At 42.0% G+C, this 22,018-nt stretch overlaps 1 protein-coding gene across 5 annotated transcripts in view; it reads right to left on the bottom strand.

Annotated features, from left to right (window-relative positions):
• LOC126355184 (venom carboxylesterase-6-like) overlaps positions 1 to 22,018 on the bottom strand; it is a 345,553-nt gene that overhangs the window by 102,743 nt on the left and 220,792 nt on the right. The window contains exons 1-3 of one of the 5 annotated variants that reach the window (XM_050005400.1): positions 17,534 to 17,807; positions 7,886 to 8,017; positions 5,676 to 5,820 (exon numbers count right to left, since the gene is read on the bottom strand). The exons of the other annotated variants lie outside the window; for them this stretch is intronic. Coding sequence (XP_049861357.1) covers positions 5,676 to 5,820; positions 7,886 to 8,017; positions 17,534 to 17,755 — 499 coding nt within the window. The 5' untranslated portion in view covers positions 17,756 to 17,807. Of the gene's footprint in view, positions 1 to 5,675; positions 5,821 to 7,885; positions 8,018 to 17,533; positions 17,808 to 22,018 lie in introns of those variants that run through there. 5 annotated transcript variants of the gene reach the window in all.

The following is a 22,018-nucleotide window of genomic DNA, read 5'->3' as shown; positions in this document are numbered from 1 at the left end:
AGCCTGGGGAGAACGAGCCCTAACAAAACACTACCACCTCGTGAGCAAGATGTATGAGTCAGGCGAAATATCCTCAGACTTAAAGAACAATATAATAATTCCAATCCCAAAGAAATGAGGTGTCGAGAGGTTTGAAAATTACCGAACTATCGGTTTAATAAGTCACCGCTGCAAAATACTACGTACAGAGAAATGGAAAAACTGGTAGGATCCAATCTCAGGAAAGATCAGTTTGGATTCCGTAGAAATATTGGAACACGTGAGGCAATAGTGACCCTACGACTTATCTTAGAAGATAGATGAAGGGTATACAAATCTTCGTTTCTAGCATTTGTAGACTTGGAGAAAGCTTTTGACAATGTTGACTGGAATATTCTCTTTCAACTCTGAAGGTGACAGGGGTTGAACATAGGGAGAGGAAGTCTATTTACAATTTAGACAGAAACCAGATGGCAGTTATAAGAGTCGAGGGGCATGAAAGGAAAGCAGTGTTTGGGAAGGGAGTGAGAGAGGGTTGTGTCCTATCCCAGATGTTTTTCAATCTGAACATTGAGCAACCGGAAAAAAAGAAAAATTTGGAGTAGCAATTAAAATCCATGGAGAAGAAAGAAAAACTTAGAGGTTTGCCGGTGACATTGTAATTCTGTCAGAGACAGCAAAGGAGCAGGAAGAGCAGCTGAAAGGAATGGAAGTGTCTTGAAAGGAGGATATAAGATGAACGTCAACAAAATGTAGTCCAGTTAAATTAGGTGATGCTGAGGGAGTTAGATTAGGAAATGAGACGCTTAAAGTAGTACGACTATTGCTATTTGGGGAACAAAATAACTGATGATGGTAGAAGTAGGGAGGATATAGAATGTAGACTGGCAATGGCAAAGAAAGCGTTTCTGAAGAAGAGAAGTTCGTTGGCATCGGGTATAGATTTAAGTGTCAGGAAGTCTTTTCTGAAAGTATTAGTATGGAGTGTAGCCATGTACGGAAGTGCAACATGGACGATAAACAGTGTGGACAAAAAGAGAATAGAAGCTTTTGAAATGTTGTGCAACAGCAGACTGCTGAAGGTTAGGTGGGTAGATCACATAACTAACGAGTAGATACTGAAGAGAAGTGGGAAGAAAAGATTTGGTTGGTGTGATATGTTCTGAGGCATCAATGGTTCACAAATTTAGAATTGGAGGGCAGCGTGGAGGGTAAAAATCGTAGAGGGAGACCAAGAGATGAATACGCTAATCAGGCTCACAAGGATGGAGGTTGCAGTGGGTACTGGGAGATGAAGAAGCTTGCACAGGATAGAGTAGCATGGAGAGCTGCATCAAACCTGTCTCTGGACTGAAGACCACAACAACAATAGTGCAGTCTCCGTTCAGGAGTTCAGTTCTGTTGTGCCTTCAGTAGGTAAACGTGCTTTCGGTGCTTACAAGGCAAAGGCCTCAGACACGGTCAACCGATTCTACTCATATCTCTAATGGTAGCTCATGCCAAAATTTTCGGATGTTCTACAGTGTGATACAACCTTTTGACTGACAAGCATAGTTACCGTAACTAAATTAAATATATTAATTTTAAGTACATAAAATAAACTGTTCAAATGTATTTAAACAATGTAATTAATTGTATAAAATTATGAGGGATAAAGTAAATGGAAAAGGAACGATTGCTAGCCGTGGTAATCGAACCTGAGCCAACGAATCGTGTCTGTGCGGTAGACCATTCAGCCCTAGTGCCTTCACACCAGCTGTTCCTCGATAGTCCCTCATACACAACGCTTGCACGAGACAATACTGACCTGGGGCTGTGAGCAACGCAGCTCCCATGGGGGCCGCGTACGATGATGTCACAGGAGAGCATGCGCAGCAGAAGGCAGCGGTGTCCCTATTTCCTGAGTTGATTGCAGTGCTGGAACATCATTTCAGCATTCAACACTGGTTTTTATTTATTGCGGAGAGAATGCTACAAAACATATTTTCATCCGTTTTATTCTCATACCAGCACGCATTATAAGAGAAATGGCGTAAATTTGGTGTGGTTTCCGGCTCGCATTCGAAGAGAAACTGTAGTGCAATTAAGACATTTGCAGATGTTAATCAGCCGCCACTGTATATTTGGCACATCGCTTGAGTATGAATTAAAATGAAAGACTACGATACCTGCATTTTGCTCAATACTTCATCGTTTTTGAGAAAACCATCCCGAAAATTTACTAAATTCAGTCGACTCAAAATTGATGGGAGATATAGATAATTGTTAACTGGGCATTTTTCATCAGCGCATATGCGGTCTGCAAACGCATTCGTTACTGAACCATGGACCTTGCCGTTGGTGGGGAGGCTTGCGTGCCTCAGCGATAAAGATAGCCGTATCGTAGGTACAACCACAACGGAGGGGTATCTGTTGAGAGGCCAAACAAACGTGTGGTTCCTGAAGAGGGGCAGCAGCCTTTTCAGTATTTACAAGGGCAACAGTCTGGATGATTGACTGATCTGGCCTTGTAACAATAACCAAAACGGCCTTGCTGTGTTGGTACTGAGAACGGCTGAAAGCAAGGGGAAACTACGGCCGTAATTTTTCCCGACGGCATGCAGCTTTACTCTATGATTACTCTTGGGTAAAATATTCCGGAGGTAAAATAGTCCCCCATTCGGATCTCCGGGCGGGGACTACTCAAGAGGATGTCGTTATCAGGAGAAAGAAAACTGGCGTTCTACGGATCGGAGCGTGGAATGTCAGATCCCTTAATCGGGCAGGTAGGTTAGAAAATTTAAAAAGGGAAATGGATAGGTTAAAGTTAGATATAGTGGGAATTAGTGAAGTTCGGTGGCAGGAGGAACAAGACTTTTGGTCAGGTGAATACAGGGTTATAAACACAAAACCAGATAGGGGTAATGCAGGAGTAGGTTTAATAATGAATAGAAAAATAGGAATGCGGGTAAGCTACTACAAACAGCATAGTGAACGCATTATTGTGGCCAAGATAGACACGAAGCCCACACCTACTACAGTAGTACAAGTTTATGTGCTAACTAGCTCTGCAGATGACGAAGAAATTGAAGAAATGTATGATGAAATAAAAGAAATTATTGACATAGTGAACGGAGACGAAAATTTAATAGTCATGGGCGACTGGAATTGGAGTGTAGGAAAAGGGAGAGACGGAAACGTAGTAGGTGAATATGGATTGGGGCTAAGAAATGAAAGACGAAGCCGCCTCGTAGAATTTTGCACAGAGCATAACTTAGTCATAGCTTACACTTGGTTTAAGAACCATGAAAGAAGGTTGTATACATGGAAGAACCCTGGAGATACTAAAAGATATCAGATAGATTATATAATGGTAAGACAGAGATTTAGGAACCAGGTTTTAAATTGTAAGACATTTCCAGGGACAGATGTGGACTCTGACCACAATCTATTGGTTATGACCTGTAGATTAAAACTGAAGAAACTGCAAAAAGATGGCAATTTAAGGAGATGGGACCTGGACAAACTGAAAGAACCAGTGGTTGTTCAGAGTTTCAGGGAGAGCATAAGGGAACAATTGACAGGAATGAGGGAAAGAAATACAGTAGAAGAAGAATGGGTAGCTCTGAGGGATGAAGTAGTGAAGGCAGCAGAGGATCAAGTAGGTAAAAAGACGAGGGCTAGTAGAAATCCTTGGGTAACAGAAGAAATATTGAATTTAATTGATGAAAGGAGAAAATACAAAAATGCAGTAAATGAAGCAGGCAAAAAGGAATACAAACGTCTCAAAAATGAGATCGACAGGAAATGCAAAATGGCTAAGCAGGGATGGCTAGAGGACAAATGTAAGGATGTAGAGGCTTATATCACTAGGATTGATACTGCCTACAGGAAAATTAAAGAGACCTTTGTAGATAAGAGAACCACTTGTATGAACATCAAGAGCTCAGATGGAAACCCAGTTCTAAGCAAAGAAGGGAAAGCAGAAAGGTGGAAGGAGTATATAGAGGGTCTATGCAAAGGTGATGTACTTGAGGACAATATTATGGAAATTGAAGAGGATGTTGATGAAGATGAAATGGGAGATACGATACTGCGTGAAGAGTTTGACAGAGCACTGAAAGACCTAAGTCTAAACAAGGCCCCGGGAGTAGACAACATTCCATTAGAACTACTGACAGCCTTGGGAGAGCCAGTCCTGACAAAACTCTACCATCTGGTGAGCAAGATGTATGAGACAGGCGAAATACCCTCAGACTTCAAGAAGAATATAATAATTCCAATCCCAAAGAAAGCAGGTGTTGACATGTGAAAATTACCGAAATATCAGTTTAATAAGTCACAGCTGCAAAATACTAACACGAATTCTTTACAGGCGAATGGAAAAACTGGTAGAAGCCGACCTCGGGGAAGATCAGTTTGGAATCCGTAGAAATACTGGAACACGTGAGGCAATACTGACCTTACGACTTATGTAAGAGGAAAGATTAATGAAAGGCAAACCTACGTTCCTAGCATTTGTAGACTTAGAGAAAGCTTTTGACAATGTTGACTGGAATACTCTCTTTCAAATTCTAAAGGTGGCACGGGTAAAATACAGGGAGCGAAAAGCTATTTACAATTTGTACAGAAACCAGATGGCAGTTACAAGAGTCGAGGGTCATGATAGAGAAGCAGTGGTTGGGAAGGGAGTAAGACAGGGTTGTAGCCTCTCCCCGATGTTATTCAATCTGTATATTGAGCAAGCGGTAAAGGAAACAAAAGAAAAATTCGGGGTAGGTATTAAAATCCATGGAGAAGAAATAAAAATGTTGAGGTTCGCCGATGACATTGTAATTCAGTCAGAGACAGCAAAGGACTTGGAAGAAGAGTTGAATGGAATGGACAGTGTCTTGAAAGGAGTATATAACATGAACATCAACAAATGCAAAACGAGGATAATGGAATGTAGTGGAATTAAGTCGGGTGATGCTGAGGGAATTAGATTAGGAAATGAGACGCTTAAAGTAGTAAAGGAGTTTTGCTATTTGGGGAGCAAAATAACTGATGATGGTCGAAGTAGAGAGGATATAAAATGTAGACTGGCAATGGCAAGGAAAGCGTTTCTGAAGAAGAGAAATATGTTAACATCGAGTATAGATTTAAGTGTCAGGAAGTCATTTCTGAAAGAATTTGTATTGAGTGTAGCCGTATGGAAGTGAAACGTGGACGATAAATAGTTTGGACAAGAAGAGAATAGAAGCTTTCGAAATGTGGTGCTACAGAAGAATGCTGAAGATTCTATGCGTAGATCACATAACTAATGAGGAACTGTTGAATAGGGTTGGGGAGAAGAGAAATTTGACTTGACTAGAAGAAGGGATCGGTTGGTAGGACATGTTTGAGGCATCAAGAGATCACCAATTTAGTATTGGAGGGCAGTGTGGAGGGTAAAAATCGTAGATGCAGACCAAGAGATGAATACACTAAGCAGATTCAGAAGGATGTAGGTTGCAGTAGGTACTGGGAGATGATGAAGCTTGTACAGGATAGAGTAGCATGGAGAGCTGCATCAAGGCAAACTCTGGACTGAAAACCACAACAACAACAACAGTATAAATTTGCAGGAGATTGAATACTAATCCTCTTACCTATTTTTTATACTACAAACGACTAAGTTCAACGACGATCAGTTGCTGATTGACATTATAAAAAGTTCCTTCCATATTAGTACTTACCTAGAGGACCAAGACGATAGTTAATAGAGACAACAACTACGTCGTAATCTAGAAGATATCCATATTCATAGGATTTGGCGCTGCCTAGCATGAAACCACCACCGTGAATCCACACCATCACCGGAAGGAGCTCAGTAGGGTGTAACTAAAAAAATAAAACCATCATTAAAACTCATTTAGGACTGTTGCTTGAGATATAATGTAAGTAATCGATTATCTATTACGGGAGCAAAGTCGATCGCAGCATTTTGAAACAAACTCTCTGATTCTAATCTAACATGAAATTAAGTAAATTATTCTTTTGTAGTGCACATGCTTATAGTATCAACACAACATTTGTAACTGAAATTAAATTTTCAGATCCTGCAAGAAATCAATATTTCGAATGTTAAAAGCAGAGAAATCCGTTACCCCATATTTTGCTAAATGACTTGAGGATATATAGCAACTAAAGATCTCTGTGGGATAACAGGTTTCATGAGGGACCTACTCTTTTTGTTTCACGGTCAGTTTTGGCTGCGAAAATGGGAAATGGTTGTGGGACGTAGCGGAATACACCCGCTTCATTTCATAAAGCTCTGGCATGTTGCGGCGGTGCACGTAGCCTTCAGAATGTCGCCTGTAAAGGAAAGTGCACAGATTCAGAAGCGTTTGCAGAATGTCTGCGGTGATCTGACAGTGACCAAAAATCACGGTGAATCGTTGGGCGGGCAGCCTGTCACAACCGCGACAAGGTGGCACAAACCAGCCGGATATCTCGCGTGCCTGCCGGCCGCAAACGGCTGTGACTCCTACACTGTTCGGAAGTGCTGACACGGACTCAAACACCTCTCTGCTCAGCTGGAAGTGTCTGTTCGTAGTGCTTACACACTCGTCCACCAACTAGGAATTCGAAAATGTTGTATAAAACTATCAAAGGTGTGTGCTAGCGGGGTACCTTCCGGCGTAACTGGAGACTGTAGAGACCAACGAAGGGCCATCTCTGCGCAATTTCTTGCGGATTACGAGGCTGACAGTGACAATTGTTTGTCAAACATCGTCACAGGAAGCATGGGTTCATCGTTTCGAACAAGAAGACAAAACGAAGTCCACCGTTTGGTACCAGACCACTTCGCCTCGGTAGAAAAATTGAGCTATCGTCAGGAAATTGAAGAAACGCCTTCAGCGTGTTCGTTGGCCCAAAAAGGCAAAAGAATTTCCTTGTCCGTGACAAGGCAAGGCCTCACACAAGTGTGAGCACCTGAGAAGAGCTCGCTAAAGTTCACTCGCCTGTTCTTCCTCAACCACCCTACAGCACGGATCTCGCAGTTGCCGACTTCCATCTGTTTGGCCCAAAGAAGGATGAACTCCACGAGATGCAGAACATAGGGAGTTATTGATGCAGCTGGAGGTTGGCTTCGACATCGACTGGTAGATGGTGGTGGTGGTGGTTAGTGTTTAACGTCCCGTCTACAACGAGTTCTTCAGAGACGGAGCGCAAGCTCGGGTTAGGGAAGGATTGGGAAGGAAATCGGCCGTGCCCTTTTCAAAGGAACCATCCCGGAATTTGCCTGAAACGATTTAGGGAAATCACGGAAAACCTAAATCAGGATGGCCGGAGACGGGATTGAACCGTCGTCCTCCCGAATGCGAGTCCAGTGTGCTAACCACTGCGCCACCTCGCTCGGTGTGACTGGTAGAGTAGTGCCCTGCAGCGTACACGCCCTCCCAGTAAGGTGGTTAAGGCCATCACACTGGTACGATATTCCAGCTTCCGCTACGCCGTTACAGCAAAAATCTTCAAGTTCACTCAGATTCATTTGACAACAACAACATTCATTCGGTGTCCTCAGGGCTCGACTATCGATTCTTGTCCTATCCTATCCGTAACATATGCGTGTAAAATATGCCTATAGAACCCTCGAAACGCTGAAGGCTTTGGGGAGCCATATGACCCATATATTTTCATTTATTGCCAAAGACAGCACATTTAGTATGAGCCTGTTTTTACAGAGACTAGTGAAGTAAATGGGTTAAGTAATATCTACACGTTACGACTTATATCTTTAACGCAAAAACCGAGAAGCGGTCGTGAAACAGGTGTAAAGCATAGTAATCATTTATCTTACTAACATAAATACTGGACATACAGTAGAATCGTAATATTCATATATACTATTGACGTATCACATTCTGCACTCATAGAAAGCATACAGCGGAGCATAACACACCTCTGGCGTGAATACGTTGAGGAACAGACAGTCCTCGGCTCCCTCCAACCTATCTAATGAGAACTGTGAACACGAAGGCCCAGGAGTTGTGGCATCACGGATGTATTCCCACTCTTCCGGTGGTTGAGGACTCTGTAACAATAGATCAAAAATAATTCTATATTGTGAGGCATTCTGACGTAGCACAAGTTTGCTAACGATCTCGTAATCATTTCAATGTAGTTTTAAAAGTACAAACTGTTCATCACATTCTGGAACATGAATATTCTGGGCTAGTTCCTTGTTATTTGTCAGAACAGCTTCGTGAAAAAACATTGCAACAGAAACCGTACACGAACATCACAATCATACAGATACTGCAAATGATTCATTTGTTATCAGAGTTCTATAGTTTCCAAGATAATGCATGTGCAAAAAAAAAAAAAAAAAAAGGTTCAAATGGCTCCGAGCACTATGCGACTTAACTTCTGAGGTCATCAGTCGCCTAGAACTTAGAACTAATTGAACCTAACTACCTAAGGACATCACACACATCCATACACGAGGCAGGATTCGAACCTGCGTCCGTAGTGGTCGCTCGGTTCCAGACTGTAGCGCCTAGAACCGCACGGCCACTCCGCCTGGCAATGCATGTACAAATATGACTGATGTATGATTAGAAACGTAATCTCTCGAGTTTGCGCGGTGACTACCAGATAGCGTTAAGAGTGTAGAGCCTTGTAAAAATGGTGACAAAGGAAGAGAAAGGCTTTTGTGTGTTGGAATGTGCGAAACGTTTATGAATTACAACAGTGCAGAGTGCATTCAGAAGGTATTATGGAAAAAACCACCTGCAGACAGACCACTGTGTGTTGATATCAACATTTTGGCAACTCTTGTCGTCACTGTAAACAGAATAGTACCGGCTGACAAAGTGTGCCAGAATGACAGAACCGTGGAGAGGGCGAAGGAAAATTTCTCCCGCGAGTCTGTTTGCTCTGCCCTCCACTGCCTTTCCCACTCCTCGCGTCCGTCCAGCCTCCCCCCCTTTTTCTATGTCCCCTCCCTCCATCGGCTCCCCCCTTTTTTTCTTTTCTTCTCCTCCTCGCCCCCGTTTTCCCCCTCATCGGTCCGGATCCTCCCTCCCTCCGTCTTCCGCCGTGTCGCCTCTACAGCGCTGTTTTCAGTGAGTTTTCAGTGTTATGCATCCCCTGTCACTGTTGCGAACAACCATTATACTGTCGCTAGTTGTGTTTTTTTTTATCTCGTGCGAACAGAAACCTGACTTTCGCCGTGTTTTTTAATTGTGCCTGTCTGTTTACTAGGTTTTTAATCAGCATCACCGACCGTTTGTTTTTATAATTTCTTTCGCATCTTTTTCTCCACGTATCAGTTTTTAACAGTTCCCGTTTTATCGCCTGCTTTTATTGTTCTCATATCTCCTAATTCCGTTTTTTTTTAACTTTTCTGTAGGCTGCAGAACAGCGTATTGTGCTGCTGCCAGTCCGCCCACCCTCTGAGGGGGGAATCAAAATCCAATAAAGTAGAAAAAAGGAAAATTTCGTACGCGGTTTAAAAATATGAACGATCCGTGCATGACATAAACTTGAAACACTGCATCATGATGTTTGGAAGATTCATCGAAGGCGGTTGCACATGAAACCGTACCGTCTACAGCTGTACATCAATTAAATCGGAATGATATGGTGTGCACTTTCAGTTTTAATATTTTAGCTAGGTGCCTTTCTACAGCCATCAGAAACTTAAAGAACAGCACTTTTAAACATAAGCTGTAGAAATAGAACTTTATTCTCTACTGGTTTCGGTTTCTCTGGTCATCATTACGGGAAGAAGAGCAATTCATCTTTCTCTAGGCTGCTTCTAAAGATCTCAACGTTGTAATAAGTATGCAGGACCAACTATTGTAGATCACGACCTTAAATGACTTCAAATTGATCTTATAATAATACACGACCAAATGTGAAGGAACTAGCACATTTGGTTTTATATTACTGTAAGACCAATTTGATGCTATTGAACGTCCATGACATGTTAACAAATCGTCATGTACACTTATTGTATCGTTGAGGACTTTCGAAATAACTAAGAGACAGGTGGACTGCCTTTCGATCTGGAATGACAGACCCAAACCGGTAGAGAATAAAGGTTTATTTGCACAGTTGATGATTAAAATGCAGTTTTTTAAGGATTCAGTACGGCATCAGAATAAAGGAAGCAACTGAGAATTAAAGCTGATTTTCAGCACAATATCGTACACGTAGCTGTATGGACCGTTTTTGTTCTGTTTGGATACTCGACAGATACCTATAGCCTCGATACGTTGCAATTGTGATTGTTTCCACAACCGACTTTTCATTACGACTATTTCGTCTTCCAGCAGGATGGGGCATGCCGTGACTGGAGCACCAATATTAAATTTTATCACTACCGGAACGATGAAAGCCCGCATGACTGAACGTCTTGGGACTTTTCCCTTTTGGGGTGCAAGAAAAAAAAAGGTGTAAATGGCTCTGAGCACTATGGGACTTAACTGCTGAAGTCATCAGTTCCCTATATCTTAGAACTACTTAAACCTAACCAACTTAAGGACATCACACACATCGATGCCCGAAGCAGGATTCGGACCTGTGACAATAGCGATCGCGCGGTTCCAGACTGTAGCGCCTAGAACCGCTCGGCCACTCCAACTCCACCCCTAGCCCCAACGGCAAAAATAAACAAAATAAAAAAAAACACATTAGAAAAGCTCAAGGATCGCATCTGTGCTATCTATATTGCTGACAAGATGTTCCTATGGAACGTACCGAAGGAACTTGTTTTGGACATGTGTGGTGTGACCAGAGTTGCACTCACATAAATTTGCTGAGTGCACAATACTACAGACTTGGTGAGTTTACGGTTCTATTTGTGCATCAGTCATATTTGTAGGTGTAGAACGTTGGTAAATGTAGAGCGTTGAAAACTAATGTATCATTTGTAGTAGACTAGTAATTTAAATTTGCCGCTTAAAATAAATTTGAGACACTGTAAGGTGTCAGGCAAATCCAACACCTTCCATGAAAACCCTGACATGATAAGCAAATCCAGTAGTATGTCACATAGCTCAGAATAAATCGTGACATTAAATTAACCAAAGTAATACGAGTAACGAGTGAGCAAATGGAACACCACAGACTAACACAAGAATGCGTAAATGCATGTCATTCCTTCCCCACCGTGAGGCAGACGCAGTTTCGAGGGGAGAAACGAGAACAGAAGCCGAGATCAGAACAGTGTTAAGTCAGAATGCCCTACGATAAGGGATGGACACCCACCTCGCCAGCTAACCGTTAGGACCACACCCCAGCCTATGTTAAAAGCTAGAGCTCTCCAGAAGAACAGTATAGATCTTACATTAGCACAAAAAGGGCCACACCACCAGCAAATTTTAGCGTGAGGCTTTTTCGCGTCTGTGTTACGTTAGTACCACCCCCCTGACCATGTTAAAACATGGAGCCCTCCACAAGAACAGTATAGATCTTATGATAACGCTAAAAGGACAACACCAGCTGCAAGTTTTAGCGTGAGACTTTTTCGCGTCTCTGTTACGTTGCAAACTTTAAAAACATTGCCCCACCACGAAAAGTATAACGTTTCTCATTCAATAGACAGAATTTTTGTAGGCAGAGCTTAAGGGTAACATTGAGACCCCGATTGGTCAGATGAAAACACAGCAAGATAGTTTTTTTTAAACCAACTTCGGTAAATAGTAGTAAGGAGAAGTTAGGAGAGAGTTGCTTCCGAGACGGCGAGCTGTATGCAGCTGAGCCGCCCGCCGCCCTCTGACACTGCCTAACCAACGACAATGGTAATGAACGCACGCGATGCCGCATAACAGCGCATAAAGCTTCACTCAGAACTGCAGAAGTCTCGTCTGTTACACCTCTTTTTGCGTAATACTAGTGTCGATGGTCAATTAAAGCTCATGGTGTTCACATTTGCCACATGAAGTATAAATCTGAAACGCGATGATTTTTCTGTTATATAGTTATTGAGTAGCCACATCAGCCACTGTAATTGACGACAAGTTAGATAAGTAATTAAAGATAATTGAGGGTTACTGTAGACCATTTTGATAGTTTTCTCTTTTGTGAAACTTAATTTAAACCTAGATTATAGATGTGATATGGCACAGATCATCCTTCGATCCATTGTAGAACTTGGAAACCCATTCAGGGAATATTCGTTCACATTTTTGTTGAACGCTATTGGTTTTTACCATCCTGTATTAAAACATCTCCTTTTATCAATAGTGCAATTTATAAACAATGTTTTGTGAGTAGAATAAAATTTCCAATGGTAAACTTAACTGGTTTTTCGACGTTATTTTACCAGCTAACTAAAAATAGGAAAGCCTTGAACCCCTTCCACTAAATTTAGTTAGTATTAACATTCTTTTACAAGGAGTGCAGTGAAGCTAACGCTGAAATCATTAAGTATGTGGTTATATCATCGCTAGTCTCACTGAACTCTTCTGAATTCTACATGTCATATGTGGTCTGGCGTCTCCTTACCAGCAACAGGTCCCAGGTTCAAACTAGTCAATTCTCTAAAAAACACGCTCAGAGCGTCGTTGCGCGAAAGTGGTAGGGAGAAACGATATAGAACAAACAGACACAACCCAGAATGTTAGAACACATTTATTAAAATGAAAAAATAATAACAAGAATAAACTGTTAGATTAACAAATGTAGTTGTAAAAACGTAAAGCCACGGATAGTTTGTGGAATCTGACGTACAGCTACATGGCACTTATCCAATTTGCCAAAAATCGGCAGCAGGCAAGTGTATGGGTAATGCGATAGTAACTCATTCATTTTGTTCGGATATGACTGTAAAAATAATGTTTTCTTCGTCTTATGACAACTGGCACACGTGACCAGATTAGAATCTATCACATTCAAGAGCCACGCTACCACATCAGTACGTAAATCAGTTAACATTTATGAAGACGTAGTTGATGTCCATATGTAATTTATTCTGCTGCGTCTGATGTGCTCAAAGATACATTCTCAAATCGTACTAAAATTGTGTTGAGATATGTGAATTAAAAGTTTTCAAAAACTACTCCTACTTTCTGTAGAAGTCATGAGACATTGCCATTCCTTTGTTCTGATGTCGAGCTTCTGAGAATACCAATCGAATATGAATAAAGTGTTCAAGACCTGACGGGCCTATGCTCATGAACAAAATAGCGAAGTCTTCAATTCTTGTGCTAAGATGTCAAACTACAAGGGCCGTACTGATTAAATACAAATCATTACTACGTGCAAAGCAAACTATTTACCTGGCAAGGGTATCAGCGCCCGAGAAGCAGGGAGGGCATGAGTAAAAGTGGGCAGTGTTGTACAGTGTAGCAGTTAAACACTGTCCCTCATTTCCCTCCATCAAAACTCCTCCTACACTGTCACAATGCCAACATTTATTCACAGCTTTTTTTTCGACTTTGGCCTACTGTGGACGAAGGGAAACACTTGATCCCCTTCATTTCCTCTGTCCAGTTGATCTAGGTCCTTGTGCTTCCCCTTTTCTGAAACCCCATAAAATTGTCAACCTTAATTCGAAATACCTCGTTATCAACGATCTCTTCCCGACCGATCTCAACTTCTTCCATGTCTCTTCTCATTTCTTCAACCTACTACGAGGGATGACTGAAAAGTAATGCCTCCACCCTCGTAACTCTTCAACAGTTGGCAGCATTGGTATGCGGCAGGTACTGGCTTGTTCCGTATCCTCTTCTCTACAGCTCCAGTTGGCGGGAAGCCTGAGCATTGAACGGTTATGTTGCTACAGTTAAAGTATGGAACCCTGCGCAGACGGTCGGTCAGTGCGATTTCAGCAATGTGCAGTCATTGAATTCTTGATAGCAGAATGTGTCACCCCCAAGGAGATTCATCAGATAATGAAAGCAGGTTATGGTGATTGTGTTGATGTGAGTACTGTGCGTCGTTGGGCGAGTAAGTTTAAAGATGATGGGGCGGGAACTTCTGACTTGCGTGACAAAGAGTTGGACATCCTGTGACAGCAACCACCGAGTTTCACAAGCACGATGTTGACAGACTGATTCAGGACAATCGTCGTATCACTCAGAGAGAAACTGCAAGCACAACAGGCATTTCACAAGAACGTGTGGGTCACATTATTGCTTTGTTTGGCTATCGGAAGATCTGTGCACGATGGGTAGCCCGGATGCTGATTCCTGAAATAACAGCACGCAGACTTAAAATTTTCCAGGAACTCCTTTTGTGTTGCGAGAATGAGGGTGACGCCTTTCTCCGTTCAATTGTGACAGGAGACGAAAAGTGGGTACACCATTACGATCCGGAGACGAAACATCGGTCTATGGGATATCGACACAAAGACTGGCCCCAGAAAAAGAAATCCAAGACGCAGCCTTCAGCTGGAAAAATCACGACCACAGTTTTCTGTGACGCAGATAGTGTTATCCATGTTGATATCCTTGATCGTGGAAGGACAACAATAAATTCAGAGCGTTACATCACAACGCTGCGAACTCTGAAACGACGGATAACAAGAGTCTGAAAGGAAAAGGGAAATGTTTTCCTGCACCATGACAATGCCAAACAACACACTTCACGTGCCGCCACAGCAGAACTTCAGAGACTGAATCTCACCACCGTACGGCATCCTTCATACAGTCCAGATTTAGTATCATCTGACTTCCATCTGTTCCCGATATGCGGGGACATCATTATGCTTCTGATGAAGATGTTGAGAGAACTGTGAGACTGTGGTTTCGGAAACAGAGTGTCGGCTTCTTCCGTGATGGCTTAAGAAAACTTGTTCATCGTTGGCAGAAATGTATCCAATTGGCTGGTGATTATGTGGAAATGTGAATATTGGTAACTAAAGATCACATCCTAAGGATTATTTCTGGGTTTGATTTATTGAAATATTCCGACCAAATCCATTTAACGAAGGTGGAGGCATTACTTTTCATTCAACCCTCATATTTCCACCTAGTTCGGTGACGTAGTTCAAAATCTTCTTTGTCAATCTGCACTCACTAATTCTTAACTAGTGCGTACAAAATTTCAGCCACGTCTTGCGAATACCGTCTGTGATCTTCTCCTTCTGATTAAACATGTCTTCATTTTTCCTCTTCTTCCGAGTAACATAGTTTCCTCTTCTGCTGTCCAAGGCATTTTCTTAAAATTATTCTTACTTTCTTCTCTAGTTCATCCATTTCTCCTTTCTTATTCAATACTAGGCATTCTGAGCTGTAAGTGCTTCGTCTCAACAACCGTAGTGTAGTGCCTAATCTTTGCATTCTCGAAGATCGTTCTTTTGCTTTAACTATTCTGTACTAATATGCAAGATAAGTCTATCTTCCTGGGTAATATTTTCGTTGCTTCTTTTGGACACCTCGGAATGCCAGGTTGTGTCTGTTACAAGCCAGGAGAAGGAGGAAGTATCGAGGAGTAACATCTCGTTAAAAAGTTTATTTCACCTGTATCTTGTGAGGGCCCTTACCAGGATTACGGTGAAGACATCAATGTCACTACAAGGGGAACATCATGCTCATGAATTCGGTGGAACTAGCAGAAGAGGTAACACTTTCCAAATGGGACTGATGAATTGGGGCGACTCTCTTTTGGGAAGAGAAGGGGTTTTCAAAAGCTTTGGGACGTAACCACTAGAGGAAATTGGCTCTAGGGCTTCAGACCTCAGTTCTCTTTTCGAAAACTGTATCCTGTTTTTTCAGGCATTTGCTCACAGTATAGTATCTATGAATCCAAGTTTTTGTCTACTTAAACCACTGGTCACTTTAAATCTGACGCCTGGTATTTTTTTAATGTAACATATTTTTCTTATTAACACAATTTTATCTCGTTCGTACATAATTACTCATTTATTCTGGAACCTTTAAAAAAGTTCACTGTGAAACTATTATCTCTAATGGAGGGGGAGGAGGGGGGTCGGGTGGCAGAGGGGGATCAAAGAACGGACTGAATGCTGATGTAGCTTAAGATGTCAGCTAACTCAGCTACCGTAGGAGGTGAATTCCGCACGATCCATTGAAACACAGGCAATGCTAGTCGTGGTAAGATAGCTTGGCCTGTCTGGTGTCACATTATTATGTTTTGAGAAGTTCGGTTCACAGCCGATTGAATGACAACTTCTTTTTCGTTTTATCGGTGAGAAATGCGTTGGTGTAAAGATTTAAAGGATAAGACCTCTGAATTTCTTAGATTCTGGTTTACAGCTAAACATTAAGATATGAAAAGCCAATATCGCATAATCTTAACGACATGTTTCCTCATAATTTGAGCGATATTTAAATTCTGTCGTGGTGTTATGTCTACACAGTCTTTATAGTGCATGTTACAATTTTTCTATGCCAACAATATTAAATCGGTAGTATTTTACAGGAACATGTCCGAATGAACAAACACCACGAATTCCTATAAAATATAACTGAACACATGCGAAAGAACAGACACCACGCTTTCATATAACTGATGCACAACGACGGGCAATGAATCGAAATGTTTAGTGCGGATGTACATTTCGTTCGCCCTCCTGCGAGATTCTCGAAGTAACGAAGATGAAGACTTGGACGCGACTGCGGACAGGTGGGGCTAGGTGGGAGCGTGGCGAGATAGACCAAGCAATTACGGTAAACGCTGTAGTCTTGTGATGCAGTAATCAACACAATTGTCTAGTAAGCAGGAGATCCCGCTGTCGTGCTTGAAATGGTTCAAATGGCTCTGAGTACTATGGGACTCAACATCTGTGGCCATCAGTCTCCTAGATCTTAGAACTACTTAAACCTAACTAACCTAAGGTCATCACACACATCCATGCCATCGGCAGGATTCGAACCTGCGACCGTAACGGTCACGCGGTTCCAGACTGACGGGCCTAGAACCTCACGGCCACATCGGCCGGCCCCGCTGTCGTGTCCCGGGCCGCACACGTTTTCTCCCGTCCCCTCTGATAAAGTCCGTATGCAGCTGAGTTAATAATTTCCTTTTGTTTTCTTTGTACCCGTCCACCTTCAATCTACATAATAACTTATATTTTATTTTTTGTCGTCTGCTTTGTAACCAAAGTAATGAAGGCTGTTGTCAGAAGTGCATACATAGTCCTACAATAATCACTGCAAAAGACATATTTTTATTAACCTAGCAACACACTTCAACGAATACTGAAATATAGGCCGAAGCCGGCCGGAGTGGCCGTGCGGTTCTAGACGCTGCAGTCTGGAACCGAGCGACCGCTAAGGTCACAGGTTCGCATCCTGCCTCGGGCATGGATATGTGTGATGTCCTTAGGTTAGTTAGGTTTAAGTGATTCTAAGTTCTAGGCGACTGATGACCTCAGAAGTTAAGTCGCATAGTGCTCAGAGCCATTTGAACCATGTTTTGTAGGCTGAAAGTGCCTCCCCTTCCTATCTCACGACACTGCCTCCACCCTCAGCAGCTCTTCACCTCGCTCTGTCTTATAATAAATATTGTTTTCAAGTAGGAGATTGTTTTGGAGTAGAAAATGTAAACATAGGAACAGATTATTTTAAAAAGTGTAAAGAATTACATTTCATTCCTTGACAGGTTCAGCACTGTGTCATACGGGTAGGAGACTCACCTTAAATCGCAATGGCCCTACGGGAGGCTTCGCGTAAGGAATGTTGTAGAAGGCCAGCGTGTGGCGCCCACTGCTGGACAGCTTGGGGGTCCCCCTGACGGCGCCCTGGCGAGTCCGCACCACGGGCGCTCCGCCGCCCACACAAGATTCCAGCAGCAGCAGCAGCGGCAGCAGCAGCAGGGCTGTCGTAGCGGTCAAAGAAGCGCGCCACACAGCAGCCATTGTCGCTCTGATCCGCGACGGGTCGCGTCCGTTCTTATCACGCCGCAGCCGCAGTGCCAAGTCACGCCCTCTTATCGCGCAGTCCGATTCCTCATATCTTCAGAGTGTATCGCCTGTGATACGGGTGCCCAGTTACATTGGGAATTAAGTAGTTCATCGCAACTTCTTCACTGCCATTACGAAAACATAAGTAGGCAGGAAAGAAATAGGCAGGAAACAACGCAGTTGATGTCTAGCCTGGCAGACTAGAAGTAAAGCGCGTACCTGGAAAAGAAAGGTCGTGGGTTCGAATCTCAGTCGGACCACCGAATATTTTTAGGTCTCGCGTTAATCTGCGTTTCACCTCTCAGTGATCTGAAGGTTCGGCAGAACGACACGTGGACCAGACTCCAAGTTAAACTGCAGATCTTTTTCCCCTGTTTGGTTATCGGAGTAGCTTACGGAGAAGTAAGTTGCAGAAGTTGAGAGACTTGTACCAGGCAATTTAACCAAACGGAATTATTGTTATACAGCTGCTTTGTTGACTATAGTGAGAGCCTCTGCGTTCTATCCACCTCCTACAATAAGGACGGCCAAGAATTCGTCTCTCGAACGTGCCCTGGCTGGTAGCACATTTCCCCACCACCACAGCACGCTGTGTGAACGCTGGGAGATGGAAACTGTGAACGTACCACTCTGAAATGGCAACGTAGTCGCACTACATGTGATTTGGTTTTATGCACTGTGCATGGGGGCTTAATTAAAAAGAAATAAATGCAATAATTTTAGTAGCTGTGTGACCGGTTACGAAGTCTCGTAACCGGTTGGCCCTGACTAGTATTAGCACCCAATCTGACTGCATAAAATAAAAAATAAAGAATGACAAGGAATTTTCATTAACACAATTCAATAATTCAGTCCCCTACAAGTATAAAAGCTACGAAACAACAAAGCACAAGTGTAACCGTTCTGTGTGTCTTAGTGTGACTCAACGTACATGCAGCTGGATCGGTTCTTTCTCAAAACGATAGAATATTTTAAACACCATTTACAATGAACTAATTAAAAAACCAAAAAATACTATAATTGCACATTGAAACCCGAATTACAAGTCTAATACATGAACACGAGGCAGATGCTTTGTTGACTGTACTTGTGACCAAGAGGCATTGCCATTAAAGAAATCTTTAATACCGTTTTACCTCATTATATATTGACGAAAATTTGATATTACGCCAGCATCATAAATCAAAGCCCATCTCCTTTCTCAAATACACTGTGATAATTGCAACATCTTCCATCTATACATTACACCAACCGAACAGCATTTACTCTCTCGCCCAACAGAACAACAACTGCACTCGACATCCTCTGAACTACTGCGGCACCATTGGAGGTGGCATAATAATAATCTTTGGCGCAATCTCCAGCGCTGGGACTCAGTGTAGCCACCTTTCAACTGACCAGCCAGAACTTGATGACCAGCGACCTACTGTTCCTGGCGAGGAATGACTGCTAGTCAGACATAAACATGGCTCATGTAGTATCAGTGAGCGTGCTGTCCTTGTCTGGAATGGGGAAGATGTGCGATCTACCTTTGAGCGAGGGCAGGTTGTGATGGCCCGGAGGCTCGGCACGAGCATTTCGAAGCCTGCACGAGTTATTGGGTTTCCGAGGAGTGCTGTGGTGAGTGTCTTAACACATGAAGAAACCAAGGTGAGTCCACGTCCAGAAGTCATGGTGTTGAGCGGCCGCCCCTCATAACAGTTAGTTATATGAGGTGACTTCAATATTGATTGTATAAGTGATTGTGCAAGGAAAAGGATGCTGGTAGAACTCCTTAATTCATATAATCTTATGCAAACCGTATTCTTTCCAACGAGAGTGCAAGGGAACAGTAGCACAACCATAGACAATATTTTTGTTCATTCCTCATTACTAGAAGGGCATTCTGTTAGGAAAAAGGTGAATAGCCTTTCAGATCATGATACACAAATTTTAGCTCTAAAAGATTTTTGTGCTGCATCACGTGTTAAATATAGTCATCAGCTGTTTAGGAAAGCAGATTCAGTTGCTGTAGGGACATTTGTAAACCTCATCAAGGAACAAGAGTGGCAAGATGTTTATAGAGCTGATACAGTAGACGATAAATATAATGCCTTTCTCAAGACTTTCCTCGTGCTCTTTGAAAGTTGCTTTCCGTTAGAACGTTCAAAACAGGGTACTAGCACAAACAGGCAGCCTGGGTGGCTGTGTAGAGGGATAAGAATATCTTGTAGAACAAAGTGGCAATTATATCAAAACGTTAGAAACAGTTACAATCTAAATGCGGCAGCCCATTACAAACAGTATTGTAAGGTGCTTAAAAAGTTATTAGAAAGGCAAAAAGTATGTGGTATGCAGATAGAATAGCTAAGTCTCAGGATAAAATTAAAACCATATGGTCAATTGTAAAGGAAGTGGCTGGTCTGCAGAGACAGGTAGAGGATATAGAATCAGTGCGTAGTTGGAATGTCAGTGTTACTGATAAGTCGCATATATGTACAGTATTTAATAATCACTTTCTGAATATAGCAGATGAACTAAATAGAAACCTAGTCCCAACAGGGAATCATATAGCGCTAGTAGAAAAAAGTGTTCCGAGACTGTTACCTGAAATGCTCCTCCATGATACTGACAAGACGGAGATTGAGTTAATAATTAAATCACTAAAGACCAAGAACTCTCATGGATATGACGGGGTATCTAGCAGAATACTGAAGTATTGTTCTATGTATGTTAGCCCTGTACTTAGCCATATCTGTAACGTTTCCTTTAGGAGTGGTCGGTTTGCTGACCGATTGAAGTACTCAGTAGTGAAGCCACTTTATAAAAAGGGAGACAGGGATAATATTAACAATTATAGGCCTATTTCTATGGCATCGGTGTTTGCTAAAGTTATCGAGAAGGTTGTATATACAAGGTTACTGGAGCATTTAAATTCACATAATTTGCTGTCAAATGTACAGTTTGGTTTTAGAAATGGCTTAACAACTGAAAATGCTATTTTCTCTTTTCTCTGTGAGGTTTTGGACGGATTAAATAAAAGGTTGCGAGCGTTAGGTGTTTTCTTTGACTAACGAAGGCTTTTGACTGTGTTGAACACAAAATATTACTGCAGAAGTTGGACCATTATGGAGTAAGGAGAGTAGCTTACAATTGGTCGCCTCTTACTTTAAGAACAGAAAGCAGAAGGTAATTCTCCGCAATATTGAGAGTGGTAGTGATGTACAGTCCGAATGGGGCACTGTTAAGTGGTACGTTCCCCAAGGGTCGGTGCTGGGACCACTGCTGTTTCTTATTTATATGTATGATATGCCTTCCAGTATTACAGGTGATTCAAAAGTATTTCTGTTTGCTGATGACACCAGCTTGGTAGTGAAGGATCTTGTGTGTAATATTGAAACATTATTAAATAATGTAGTTCATGAAATAAGTTGGTGGCTTGTGGAAATTAATTTGATGCTAAATCACAGTAAGACTCAGTTTTTACAGTTTATAACTCACAATTCAACAAGAACTGATATTTTAATCAGACAGAATGGGCATATTATAAGCGAGCCGGAACAGTTCAAGTTCCTAGGCGTTCGGATAGATAGTAAGCTGTTGTGGAAAGCTCATGTTCAGGATCTTGTTCAGAAACTAAATGCCGCTTTATTTACCATTAGAACAGTATTTGAAATAAGTGACATTTCAACACTTCGCATATTTTCATACGCTTATGTCATATGGCATTATTTTTGGGGTAATTCTTCTCATTCAAAAAGGGTATTTTTGGGTCAAAAACGGGTTGATCGAGGTATGTGTGGTGTAAGTTAGAAAACCTCAATAGTCTGGGAATTTGGACGTGGCCCTCACAGTATATATTTTTTCTTTAATGTCGTTTGTTGTTAGCAATATTAGCTTATTCCCAAGAGTTAGCAGCTTTCACTCAGTTAATACTAGGCAGAAATCAAATCTGAATGTGGAATGCACTTCCTTGACTCTTGTGCAGAAAGGAGTGCAGTATTCTGCTGCATCCGTTTGCAATAAGCTACCACAAGAACTCAAAAATCTTAGCAGTAGCCCAAACACTTTTTAGTCTAAACTAAAGAGTTTCCTCATGGCTCACTCCTTCTATTCTGTCGAGGAGCTCCTGGAAGAGCTAAAAAATTAAGCAAATTCCATTGTTACATTCTTGATTTTCTTTATTTAAACTAACGACTTGTCGCCTGAATATGTTTCTTATATTTCATTTTATCTGTT

The sequence above is a fragment of the Schistocerca gregaria genome, chromosome 3 (assembly GCF_023897955.1).
Source record: "Schistocerca gregaria isolate iqSchGreg1 chromosome 3, iqSchGreg1.2, whole genome shotgun sequence".
In the NCBI taxonomy this organism is placed as follows: Eukaryota; Metazoa; Arthropoda; class Insecta; order Orthoptera; family Acrididae; genus Schistocerca; species Schistocerca gregaria.
The sequence above is the reverse complement of the archived record's forward strand: the minus strand, read 5'-3'. Positions and strand labels throughout refer to the sequence as shown.